The sequence below is a fragment of the Bos indicus genome, chromosome 11 (genome assembly GCF_029378745.1).
Source record: "Bos indicus isolate NIAB-ARS_2022 breed Sahiwal x Tharparkar chromosome 11, NIAB-ARS_B.indTharparkar_mat_pri_1.0, whole genome shotgun sequence".
Taxonomy (NCBI): domain Eukaryota; kingdom Metazoa; phylum Chordata; class Mammalia; order Artiodactyla; family Bovidae; genus Bos; species Bos indicus.
In genome coordinates, this window is record NC_091770.1 from 87,657,476 (window position 1) to 87,670,766 (window position 13,291).

Genomic DNA, 13,291 nt, shown 5'->3' on the forward strand with positions numbered 1-13,291 from the left:
GAGGCTTTTTAGTTGCTCTTCACTTTCTGCCATAAGGGTGGTGTCATCTGCATATCTGAGGTTATTGATATTTCTCCCAGCAATCTTGATTCCAGCTTGTGTTTCTTCCAGCCTAGCGTTTCTCATGATGTACTCTGCATATAAGTTAAATAAACAGGGTGACAATATACAGCCTTGACGTACTCCTTTTCCTATTTGGAACCAGTCTTTTGTTCCATGTCCAGTTCTAACTGTTGCTTCCTGACCTGCATACAAATTTCTCAAGAGGCAGATCAGGTGGTCTGGTATTCCCATCTCTTTCAGAATTTTCCACAGTTGATTGTGATCCACACAGTTAAAGGCTTTGGCATAGTCAATAAAGGAGAAATAGATGTTTTTCTGGAACTCTCTTGGTTTTTCCATGATCCAGCAGATGTTGGCAATTTGATCTCTGGTTCCTCTGCCTTTTCTAAAACCAGTTTGAACATCAGGAAGTTCACGGTTCACATATTGCTGAAGCCTGGCTTGGAGAATTTTGAGCATTACTTTACTAGCATGTGAGATGAGTGCAATTGTGCGGTAGTCTGAGCATTCTTTGGCATTGCCTTTCTTTGGGATTGGAATGGAAACTGACCTTTTCCAGTCCTGTGGCCACTGCTGAGTTTTCCAAATTTGCTGGCATATTGACTGCAGCACTTTCACAGCATCATCTTTCAGGATCTGGAATAGCTCAACTGGAATTCTATCACCTCCACTAGCTTTGTTTGTAGTGATGCTTCCTAAGGCCCACTTGACTTCACATTCCAGGATGTCTGGCTCTAGGTCAGTGATCACACCATTGGGTGTGATTATCTGGGTCGTGAAGATCTTTTTTGTACAGTTCTTCTGTGTGTTCTTGCCATCTCTTCTTAATATCTTCTGCTTCTGTTAGGTCCATACCATTTCTGTCCTTTATCGAGCCCATCTTTGCATGAAATGTTCCTTTGGTATCTCTAATTTTCTTGAAGAGATCTCTAGTCTTTCCCATTCTGTTGTTTTCCTCTATTTCTTTGCATTGATCGCTGAAGAAGGCTTTCTTATCTCTTCTTGCTATTCTTTGGAACTCTGCATTCAGATGTTTATATTTTTCCTTTTCTCCTTTGCTTTTCGCTTTTCTTCTTTTCACAGCTATTTGTAAGGCCTCCCCAGACAGCCATTTTGCTTTTTTGCATTTCTTTTCCATGGGGATGGTCTTGATCCCTGTCTCCTGTACAATGTTACGAACCTCAGTCCATAGTTCATCAGGCACTCCATCTATCAAATCTAGGCCCTTAAATCTATTTCTCACTTCCACTGTATAATCATAAGGGATTTGATTTAGGTCATACCTGAATGGTCTAGTGGTTTTCCCTACTTTCTTCAATTTAAGTCTGAATTTGGCAATAAGGAGTTCATGGTCTGAGCCACAGTCAGCTCCTGGTCTTGTTTTTGCTGATTGTATAGAGCTTCTCCATCTTTGGCTGTAAAGAATATAACCAATCTGATTTCGGTGTTGACCATCTAGTGATGTCCATGTATAGAGTCTTCTCTTGTGTTGTTGGAAGAGGATGTTTGTTATGACCAGTGCATTTTCTTGGCAAAACTCTATTAGCCTTTGCCCTGCTTCATTCCATACTCCCAAGTTCACGGGTGGCCTAAGCAGAGTGAGGAGCTGGTAGCATCGCCGCTGGGTAGGCCACTGTGTGGGTGCTGGCGCTCTTTGGCTGGATCTAAATCGCCGCCACCCCACAAGCCAAGCACCCAGAGCTTCCTTTGCTGCCCTCAGAGCCACCCGCAGCTCCCAGAGACTGCAGGAACACCGGGGGCAACACCTGTTTGTTGCTTTCAAAAAATTACAGTACTGTGTAGTATACTTCTCTCTTGGAATAGGAGAAACCACTTTATCAGCCCATCTGCAGATGTCACACTAAATCTTAAAACGTGCTGTCTTTGCGAAGATGTGACATCTTTCTTATTGGTACAGTATTGGCTTCCTAGATATATACTCATGCAAAAAACAGGAAAGAATTAAGTGAATGTTAATAAATACACACCTGTCAATTTCTGTAGCTGGTAATAGAGCAAATTAAAAGGACCAGTATATGGAATGGCTTGGGTCTGTTTTACAGTGCTCATGGCCAAGTCAGTATAATCTGGAGAGGGAATTAAAATAAATATGCTGTAAAAAACAATACTAGTTCCACAAAACACAATTTGCAAACACAGATCGGGAGTAAAGGAAAGAGAAGTAAAAGCAAAGTAAGCGAGAACACGTTTTTCAAGATAACAAGGTGCTCCGCAATTGGTTCCTATTCTACATCCTCCCCCTTACCCCCTCCCCTCACCCGACCCCCACCCCCTACTCCCCTCACCCGGACCCCCACCCCAGCCAACAGTTAACTTGTGCTCCAGAAGGCACTCTCATTTCTCCAAACACATCAGGTCGCTAAACATCTCCAAGCCAGTAGGCCAGCTGTGTTCTGCCATCTTTTCTAGTTAGCAATCCTTCACCTCCTGCATAAAAGCAACCTGGTTTACAAAGCTTTTCCTAACTCTTCTTGGCCCATTCTCTCCTCACATACTCATGCACTCTGTAGGTCCTGGGTCAATACTGTGATTAGCTCTTCACAAGATGCTTTCCCTTAACAGAGAGCTATTCAAGGCCTGGGATTGTGTGTTTTAATACATCTCTAGTCTTCCAGTACCTGGCACAATGTCTGGCATAGAGTTAAGACCTCACCAATTGTTAATGGGACAAGTTATATTTCTACTGTGTGATGGTCTGAAAGCTGACAGTTGGCTCATCTAACAGCTGCACCGTAAACATCACTGTTATTTCTTATTCCTTGCTAAATCATTTTTATTAGTGTCATATAAATAAAATTGAGCACAGTTATTTACTTGAAGATAATACCATAGTTGGTGCTTCCCAAGTGGTACTAGTGGTAAAGAATACATTGCCTGCCAGTGCAGGAGGTGTAAGAGATGCAGGTTTGCTCCCTGGGTTGGGAAGATCCCCTGGAGGTGGGCATGGCAACCCACTCCAGTATTCTTCCCTAAAGAATCTCATGGACAGAGGAGCCTGCTGGGCTACCATCCATAGGGTTGAAAGAGTCAGACATGACTGAAGTGACTTAGCACACATGCACAAACACCATAGTTACTGCACAAGTGAGGACAGCTTAGCATTTGCACGGGCTTAAACACAAGGCTTAGCCAGCAACTTAACACTGAAGGTCATACAAATCAAAAAGTTTCTGTGGAGAGTCTAACATCACTTCAGGAAATGAAAGTACCAGTACTTCATGTGAAATGTAGAAGACAGGCTTAAGAAGCGTCAGCAGTAGCCAACTGGTCTTATAGAAGAGCTTATGTTTCCAATTGAGCCCTCTGCAGTGGAAGCAGGAAGTCTTAACCACTGAATCACCAGGGAAGTCCCAGATTTTTTTAATCTACTAAAATCAAATTACATTCGACATTTAATAGTATACTTACTGGAGAGGTCACAAGGAGAAAGTATGTGATAATTAAAGTTTCTTTTAACAAGTATTCCTGAGACCCGCTGGCCCTGTTCTGGTTTTTTGTCTGCTAAAAATCCCATGACCTATTTTAAAAAAGAAGAAAAAGAGCCCAAAACAATTTGAAGAGAACAGAATCTTGTGAAACACAATTAAAAATTCAGGGACTCAATCATAATGATGACCATTTGAGCCTTTCCATTAAACTATCCCCTGGAAAGTTCTGTGAACAGTGAGATTCAGGAGGCAGTACAACCATTGGCTCTATTTTGCAAAAAAAGCCTTACATCCTAATTTCTGCAAATTTTCCTCAATTTGACTGCAAGAAATGATATTTATCAAATGGCTTCCTGGAATTTGGCTCATGTACTAAAAGAATTCTGTCAAGCTGCTCGTTAACACGCTTGATATTTAAAGCTTCAGACAAATCATGAAAAAGCTCCCGTTAGCGGTATCTTAAAAGACTTTTGATGAACAGGAGGTAAAAATGCAGACTTCTTACAGCATCCCACTAAAATTTCAGGTGAAGATTTTTTTTCTCAACTATTTCTTTTTTAAATTGTGAAAAATCTTACATTTCATCAAAAATGATTAACTCTTGAAAAAACAAATTTTTACAAATTCCATTGTATCCACAGACATTATGTTTAGACACGGGCCTATCTTCAGTTTCTTAGGGAGAAGGCCAGGAGGTAGACAGTATACTGTATTGGATGTAGTAAAAAACAGTAGTGGAAAAAACAAAACCGTAATGGACATTTGTTTACTATCTGATATAGGTATGAAAAGTAAGTTGGGAATGTGGATTAAAAGCTATGAAACTCAAAACCTAATTTATTTGAAAATTTTCCATATGAAAAAACATTAGTGGAAACAGAAAAAGCCTAAAAACACAAGGATGAAGTCTTATAGTATTAAAATACTGAGTAGACAGAAATCATTGTTAAGCACATTATTCTGATTCTATTAAGAGCTGGATTTTCTTAATACACATTTCCCTAAAGGGATTATGAACTATTAGGAATGGATAGGATTAAAAACCATAACCTTAAAAAAAACAAAACAAAACCATAACCTTTTACCTTGGCTAGTTTTTCTCCCCTGAAGTTCAAGGTCACTGCCTCTGTATTCCGAGGATTATGAACCTCTATGTGAACTTCATCATTATCTTCATATTCTCGAATCAGGGCTGCTTTCAATCTGGCCATTTCATTCTGTTCTCCATGGACTAAAATCTACAAAGCATAAATTTTAAAAGCACATAGGGAAGCATCCTTAGTTCAGGTTAATGTTGGCCTTTATCTGAATTAGTTATTATATGAAATGGAGATATATTTGAAGTCATTAAACTTTACTACATTTAAGGATTCCCAGTCCATCAAACATGTATGAGGTTTTCATTCTATTTGGCTTATTTCAAGAGGGAGTAAAGAAATCTCTTTTCCATTCCAGTATTTGCCACTAGTGAGACACACACCTTTATGGAAGATGATTTTTTCTAGAAAGCAGCTGGACGAGGTGACTTCTGTAGTCTCTCTCCACTTTAAGTGCACATGGTTCTCGCGTGCAACTACTGCTACTCCTACTGTCCCAGAAAACACCCAGAGTTTTCTTCAGGTTTCTTAATATAAGACTATCAAGAGAAGCTTTCTATGGAAAAAAAGGACTTCTGATGCTTTCTTCTATTTCTTAAAGGAGTGCCATATAAAATATTTCACAACCAAATGAAATTATGTTTTAGAGAGGTATTTACAAGTATTGCATTAGCTAATAGTCTTTCTAATTGACTTTTATAACCTATATTTTACAAGATAGAGCATTCTTTTTTTCCTAATGTTCTTCTTTTTTAAAATATTTATTTGGCTGCGCTGGGTCTTAGTTGCGCTGGATCTAGTTCCCTGACCAGTGATCGAGCCCAGGTGCTCCGCATTGCGGGTGTAACGTCTTAGCCACTGGACCACCAGGAAAGCCCCAAGACAGATCATTTCTAACCTACAGACTACTGGTAGTTGATGTCTTGCCTGGGCTAAAGAAGCTTGCCCAGTGTCACTGCAGGCAGAGGCATATGGCCTGGAGATGATGAGCCCCAGCTCTAGGGGCTATAACACAGATTTGTGTTATTTGCTGTAACACAAATCCTGGCATTGCCACTTACTAGCTGTGTAACTTTGGGCAAATTATTTAACATCTCATTGCCTCGTCTAAAGAACCACTGTTGGTTGTGAGGAGTAAGCAAGTTGATGTATACAAAACCCTAGCACAGTGCTTGGCACATAGTAGATAATCAATAAATGCTAGGTTTTGTTTACTGTTGCCACCGGTACTATTATTAGTTTATCGTGTGGGCAGACCTTTGCTGACTTGGCTACTGGAGGAGAGTAAACATCAAATCCAATTCAGGGATTTAAACCGACAGCAGAGCTAGACTCTGGAGAGCAACACAATGGGACTGAGGATGAGGGGGTGATTCCAGAGAGAAAGTGCCACACAGCTTTTCCTCCATGGCTTTAAAATCTGGGAGAATATCCATAAACCACATACAGTAGTAGACACCCATGAACGGCCTACACTTAACTCATATAAAGCCACCCACACACAGTAGTAGACACCCATGAATGGCCTACACTTAACTCATATAAAGCCAGTAGGAGAGGAACTTTTCCCACCAAAGACTGCTGCTCATCAAGGGGCAGCAGTAACTGTCAGGACTATTTGCTAGAAAGAACTAAAAAATGAACAACACGGGACACAAAACGCTCAGCATCCTTAGTCATCAGGGAAACGAAATCAAAACTACAGAGGTGCTGCTTCACCCTTACTAGCATGGTGATGATTCTAAAAAGGAAAATAACAAGCTGATAAGAATATGGAGAACCGGAACCCTTGTGCCTTGCTGTGGGAATGTAAAATGGTGTAACTGCTTGTGGAAAGCAGCTTGGTGATTCCTCAAAAGTTAAACGTAGAATTAGCCCATGATCCAACAATTCCACTCCTTGGTATATACCCAAAAGGACTGAGACAAAGGACTCAAACAGATACTTACATGCCAGCGTTCATGGCAGCATTATTTACAATAGTGGAAATGTAAACACTAATTATAAAGGGTGGAAACAACCCAAGTGTCCCTCAACAGATGAATAAACAAAACACGGTATATACATGCAATAGAATATTATTCAGCCATAAAAAGGAATGGAGTTTTGATACATGCTACATTGAGAGAGGGTACTTCATTACTTCATCCATTTCCTCATCTTTCATCTTACGTTCTGTAAGTGCTCCTCTAAGTTAAGAAACTTTTTTTTAGTTTAACTCTCTCCAACCCCACCAAAATATAACTGTTACCATCAAAATTACATAAAACTTAAGGAGCTGTGCAATGTATTTCATATCTAACTGCAACATTAACTCCTACTATGATGGCTTGCCTCTCTCCTCTCTCCACATTAAGAGGCATTTCCTATATGCCAGGCCCCATGTTACATGCTTTAAATATATGTTCTCTCATTTAGTTTTCGTAAGAACTTTAAGAGGTGTTATTATCCCCATTTACAGATGAGCTAAGGAAAGGTTAAGTCACTTGCCCAGGACTACAGGGCAAGTAAGGGATGGAGATGAGATTCGAAACAGTCACACTGCGAAGTCAGTGCTCTTAAGTTACTGGGGAAACAGCAAGAAAATAAGGGAAAGGAAGCTGAGCTGGTAGATCTGAGCCAGAGATCCCGTGTAAGATGGAGAAAATGAAAGTGCACAGCTTGCCTAACTCAAAGGTAAGTGGTGAAGGTCAGATGTAAGGGCATGAGGCCTGTGATGAGAGCACTACCATCAGGGCAGGGCTGCTCTGAGGACCAGCTGCTGCTGGGCCAGCCTCTTCCTGAGTCTTTAATGCTAAAGTCAAATGCATACACTGACCACGTGAGGCGGCTTCAAAGCACGTATAAATTCACTGGTTTGCTGGTAATCCGTGTGCGCAGAGAAAGAGATGTAATCAACAGACATTTTCAGAGGTAACTTCTGCCCGGACATGGTAGTGATTTCTTCCGGTTCAGACATGATATGCTGTTATAAACAAAGAAAAGTAAACAAAACACATAAACTCTTAATTAGAAAACAAAAGGTATGTTTTCTACTTTTTCACCTAGCCATAAACTCATGCTAATTTAGGAGTTTTAGCACAAAAAGCATTCGAATACTACTGACTCAGTCAATATCAAATACTTATTTTGTCAATCAAGGAAACGTTTAATCAGGAAAGTAAGCAAATTAACAAAACTTCAGTGTATTTGGAGTCCTACAAGGGAGAATTTTAACTTGTGGTTGGAAAAGCACACTTGCATCCCCAACCATCTGCCCTGAAAAGTCCCTTTCCAGGTGACAGGATCTGTATAAAAGACCAAAGTATTTCTACTCTGAAATCTATGTTAGATACACAGCCAACACTAAATGTCTAGCAGAATAAGGTAAAGTAATAAAAATGATCTGAGCTGGGAATCATAATGTGTTTATTAGTTATCAATAAGAGAATGTGATGCAGGAATGTTCAGAATCTGCCTCTTAAGCTTTGCACATCAGTGTCTACATCCCTCACAGTTAATATCAACCATTTAAAACATTTATTATTCATCTTTGGCTGTGCTGAGTCTTCGTTGCTGCATGGGCTTTTCTCTAGTTGCGGGGAGCAGGGAATACTCTAGTTGCAGTGCGCAGGCTTCTCAACGTGACAGCTTCTCTTGTTGCGGAGCTCAGGCTCTAGGGCACGTGGGCTTCAGTAGCTGCAGCACGTGGGCTCAGTAGCTGTGGCTCCTGGCTCTACAGCACAGCCCCAATAGCTGTGGCGCATGGGCGTAGTTGCTCTGTGGCATGTGGGATTCTCCCGGATCAGGAATCAAACCGCTGTCTCCTGCACTGGCAGGCAGATTCTTTATCACTGAACCACTAGAGAAGCCCTCAAACATTTTATGTCAAGAGGAAGGTGGGCACTCAACCCAAAACACATTCTCCAACTTTTCAAGAGAACATTATGAAGCCTTATGAACACCGATGAAGCCTTTTCTTCATCAGATGAGGATATCCATGTGTTTGTCTCAAATAGATTCCCTTCCACTTTTTTTTTTTTTTAACTGTAACTAGATGAGCACTTCTCAAGCTTTCACATGCTTATCCATCACCTGGATCTCATTCGTCAACCTTAATTAAGATCAGCTCCAGCTGCCTGTTGCCATCCTCATTTTAAAAAATCAAGACCTATGTCATTTAAAGAACTACTTCAATGGAGAAACCTGTGAGGACAGCGTCACCTCTGCAGCCTTGATCAGGAAGTGCCCAATGGTCTCAGGCTCTGACTGACCTTGGCAAGCGTGCCTTCTACACAGTAGCCGGCTATGATGACGCCATTCCTCTTATCAGTACACCAGCTTTCAAAGAGCTCTCTGGATAAACCACTTTGCATCATGCCTGGGGAGGCCATGACCACGCTGGGACCAATGTCATCAAAATGATCCATGCTCTGAGAGAGAAAAGGAAATGATAACAGCATGTTAAGATAAAGCATTCCTTATTTATAAAGAACACCAAAAAGTGAGGTAAAAAGGTTAACCACGTGACTGGAAGGGCCTTGACAAAACTAGCAAACATTTTAAGTTCCTGAACAGTTTATTTAGGCTGGGAATGAAAGGAAAACAAAATGATAAAAAGCCATTAGTTCACACTGACCTTCAAAACCTTCTTTAGGTAGCTAAAAAACCATTAGGAGCATTTTCAGTGCCCAGCAGACAGGCAGAGTCAAATGGAAGGAAAAGTCAAATGGGTTTCTATCTATCCAAGACAGAACTCCAAAAGAATTTCCCCAAAGATTCACAATGGCTTTGCACACTTCATCAGTATTCTGAGTTGGCCTGGAAATCTAACTAAGTTTAACACTGTTTCTAGGGAAAATTTGGGTCTAATTCCTAAGCAATTAACCTAAAAAATACTTTGTGAACAGAACCTATTAATAATTGGAAGACCACTTATAACTTGAATTATTTAGGGCATTATGTTATTATGATTAGAGCATTAGTTCAAATGAAACTTTTTATTTAAATAAAAGGAAATTAGATTTTATTGAATAGAAAAATAAACATGAAAATTTTCACATATGGAATCTGCAGTGCTAATCAAAAAGATGATTAGGTCTGAGTAAAAACAGAAAAAATACATAGCAGATATTTTTCTCATCAGGGCTTTTTATTTCTATGGCAGAGGAATCCAAGTTATATAGCAATAGTAAATATTGAGAACATGTAGAGACTTGGAACAAATGGCAATATTTATATGTTTAAGCAAAAAGGAATGCCAGTTGCGAAGTTTATGGTATCCCTCAGAAAAGTGATGAAAGGTAAGACTTTAGCATGGAGTCAACCAGAGGATCAATGGCGGGCATCTCCCACTGTTAATCACTTACTTGAGTGTTATTCGTCCTTCTTTCTTCCACAAGCACTCACCTTCAGATTACTAATGTGTTTGAAAACAAATGGATTATTGATGTTTATCTGTTTGCGGATTTTGTCATTCATGGCGTTCACATATGTCTGGTACACTGCCATACACTTCTTGGCCAAAGATGATGCATAGTATATTGGAATATCATGGAGTTCTGGGTGATTCTGCCAGTACTCATCTAGAGAGATTTTACAAGAAACACATTTTTCTTTTAACGTGAGGTGGTGGTTTAGTTGCTAAGTTTTGTCTGACCCTTGCAACCCTATAGACTGTAGCCTGCCAGGCTTCACTGTCCCTGGGATTCTCCAGGCAAGAATACTGGAGTGGGTTGCCATTTCCTTCTCCCCTTAATGTGGGGTAAATAGCTCAAATAATAAATGATACACACAAGAAGTTTTTAAAAAAATTCAGAAAAGAAATAAAGCACAAAACTATAAAGAGGTTAAGAAAAATTAAGTAAATTAAAAATTTACTAAAATTGGTCCTAACTCAAGCTTAAAAAACCAGAACTTCTTTCCTTCTTTTTTTAAATGAGAGTATACTGACTCGATGGATGTGAGTCTGAGTGAACTCCGGGAGTTGGTGATGGACAGGGAGGCCTGGCGTGCTGCGACTGATGGGGTTGCAAACAGTAGGACATGACTGAGCGACTGAACTGAACTGAACTGATGGTTAATTGAGAACATTGTGTTAGTTTCTGGTGTACAGCAAAGTGATTCAGTTACACAGATTCTTTTCCACTCTAGTTTATCACAAGATACTGAACACGGTTCCCCTGTGTGACACAGTAAAGCCCTGCTGTTTATCTAATTTATACACAGTAGTCTGTACCTGCTCATCCCAAACGCCCCAATTATCCCCCCTGCCCCAGCCTTTCCCCTTTAGTAACTTTAAGTCTGTTCTCTGTCCCTGTGTCTGTTTTGGAAATAAGTTCATTTGTATCATATTATAGAGTCCACATATAAGAGATAACATATGATATTTATCTTTCTCTGTCTGACTTACTTCACTTAGTATGATCATCTCTAGGTCTATATATATTAGGAAGCTGAAGGTAAAAAAGGCTGAAAACTGTGGCAATTTTTTTTTTTAAACTTGATTTATAAGTGAAACCTCTATATAAGGACTGGGACTTTTCCCATCACATGTGTTACATTTCTTGCTTTGCCCTCTGGTTTAACTGTTCATATTCTTTTAGATATGATTAGAATTTTTAACGGTGTTGATGCTCTCATATATACTCTTATGATTTCTCAAATACCTTCCAAAGTATACTATATCCCAAGATCACATCACAGCCTGGTACTTTTTGTATGTACTTTTATGAGAAAACTTCAAGTGTTAAAAAAAAAGATGAATAACTTGCCCAGAGTCATATGGTTAGATCATGGGTGAGATCTGAAACCAGTGGTTGGCAAGGTCATCCTCTCTATTATAGAACAGTACAGGGAGAATCTAAGGGACAAGGAACAAGGGCGGAGAGCAGTCCTCATTCATAAAAGGAATCACAATATACTTGATAGTAGGGTTGTCAGACAAAAACAGCAAATGCTCAATTAAACTTTAATTTCAGACAAATAAAAGATTTTTAGTATAATTTGTCTGAAATACTTGCTATAATATCAAATATATTATTTATTTGAAATTAAAATTTAACTGGTGTCCTGTATTTTTATTTACTAAATCTGGCAACCTGATGATGGTGACAACCTGGCTTTACATCTTCATTTCTTCTACTCCTCTCATTACTTTGCCATGGAGACTTTTCATTTTAAGACTTCTATAAGGACAAATGTGACATGCAGTAGGAAAGGAGAACCAAGAGAAAAAGGACTGGCTAAGGCTTTAGAAAATTTAGCTTCTACTAAGTCCTTCAGTTGTGTCCAACTCTTTGCGACCTTTTGGAGTATATAACCCACCAGGCTCCAGGCAAGAATACTGGAGTGGGCTGCCATGCCCTCCTCCAGGGGATCTTCCCAACCTGGGGACTGAACCCACATCTCTTCTGTCTTCTGCAGGTGGGTTCTTTATTTAGCACTAGTGCCACCTGGGAAGCCCTGTCTCTCTCAGAGATTTGCTTTTGATCTGAGGTCATTTATTCTTTCCCCTTATTTCCCTTTTCAGTGTAACAGGGATTCTATTTGTCCCTATCATCACACATATGGAAGAACTGAGAGTGAGAGCTCAAGACCTTTTCTAGTTCTTCACGTTGAAGCCATATACGTATAAAGCACTTACCAGTTATTCTTAAAGAAGAGTGCATTCCCCAGAAAAGAATCACAGAATGTTAAAAAGGGTTGCTAAATATAAATATATGTAAAAAGTGATACCCACTGTTCCTCTTATTACAAAAAGTTATACATGCACATTAAGGTATTTGGAAAATGGAGAAAGGCAGGAAAAAGAAATCATCCAGATATCTAGATTTAATATCTGGATATCTTTCCAGTCATTTGTGTATTTTCTACCTAACTAGGGTCGGAGTCCACAGTTTTGAACCCTACTTTTTTGGTCCACTTAATATATTATGTAACAATATGTATTAACTCATCTGAAACATGATTTTTTTTCTAGAGTGTGATATTTATTGACATAATATTTCATTAGAAATATTTAGAATTATGAAATCTCTTAACTCACAGAATTTTCGATGTATTTATTTCCCAGAGGTTGAAATGCTGGGTCCAAGGGTAGGGTATTTTTAAGACGCTGACTGTTCACCATTTATAGTCCCAGCAGTGCTGGAAGACAGTCGCTGCATCTCTGGGCTCTTACTGGCAACAATTCCCTCGTCTTAAATACAGAAACCAAAGCCCAGAGGGTAGAGTGACCTATCCAAGGACATGCAGTGATCTTGCTCTAACTGCACTGTAGGATTTTGAGACTATCCCAAATAAAAAGGAAAAGGCGTACCTAAAATCAAGAGGAGTTCCTGGGCCCGTCCGAGGGCAAAGACAGGAATGAGGCCTCGGCCCCCTCTGTTCACAATATCATGGACGGTATTACAGAACCTTGCCTCTCGCTCCTCTCGCTTCTCGTGGATATGGGTCCCATAAGTAGATTCCTAAACAACATGAGAAGGGTGAGACCAGGGCTGGTGAGTCTCAAAGAATACAAAAGGTAAATATCAATGAAATGTAGAAGCAAAGTGACCTACGTCTCTATTATTATGCAATTTACTTGAACATATGCTGTTAAAACACTAATTGGAAAGAAGAGTGAATAAAAATGTTAGAATTCAGGTCTGGCTAAGGAAAAATATCAGGAAATAGTTCAAAAATGTATCTTCCCTGCTC

The 13,291-nt window shown here is 39.7% G+C and overlaps 1 protein-coding gene across 2 annotated transcripts in view; it reads right to left on the reverse strand.

Moving 5' to 3' along the window:
- CPSF3 (cleavage and polyadenylation specific factor 3) overlaps nt 1–13,291 on the reverse strand; it is a 33,471-nt gene that overhangs the window by 8,716 nt on the left and 11,464 nt on the right. For both annotated transcript variants that reach the window (XR_011569409.1, XM_019970726.2), the window contains exons 7-13: nt 12,909–13,059; nt 9,998–10,173; nt 8,863–9,021; nt 7,428–7,574; nt 4,598–4,750; nt 3,493–3,601; nt 2,052–2,150 (exon numbers count right to left, since the gene is read on the reverse strand). Coding sequence is in view for 1 of the 2 variants with exons in the window: in XM_019970726.2 (XP_019826285.2) it covers nt 2,052–2,150; nt 3,493–3,601; nt 4,598–4,750; nt 7,428–7,574; nt 8,863–9,021; nt 9,998–10,173; nt 12,909–13,059 (994 nt within the window). In the remaining variant the exon portion in view is untranslated. The remainder of the gene's footprint in view (nt 1–2,051; nt 2,151–3,492; nt 3,602–4,597; nt 4,751–7,427; nt 7,575–8,862; nt 9,022–9,997; nt 10,174–12,908; nt 13,060–13,291) is intronic.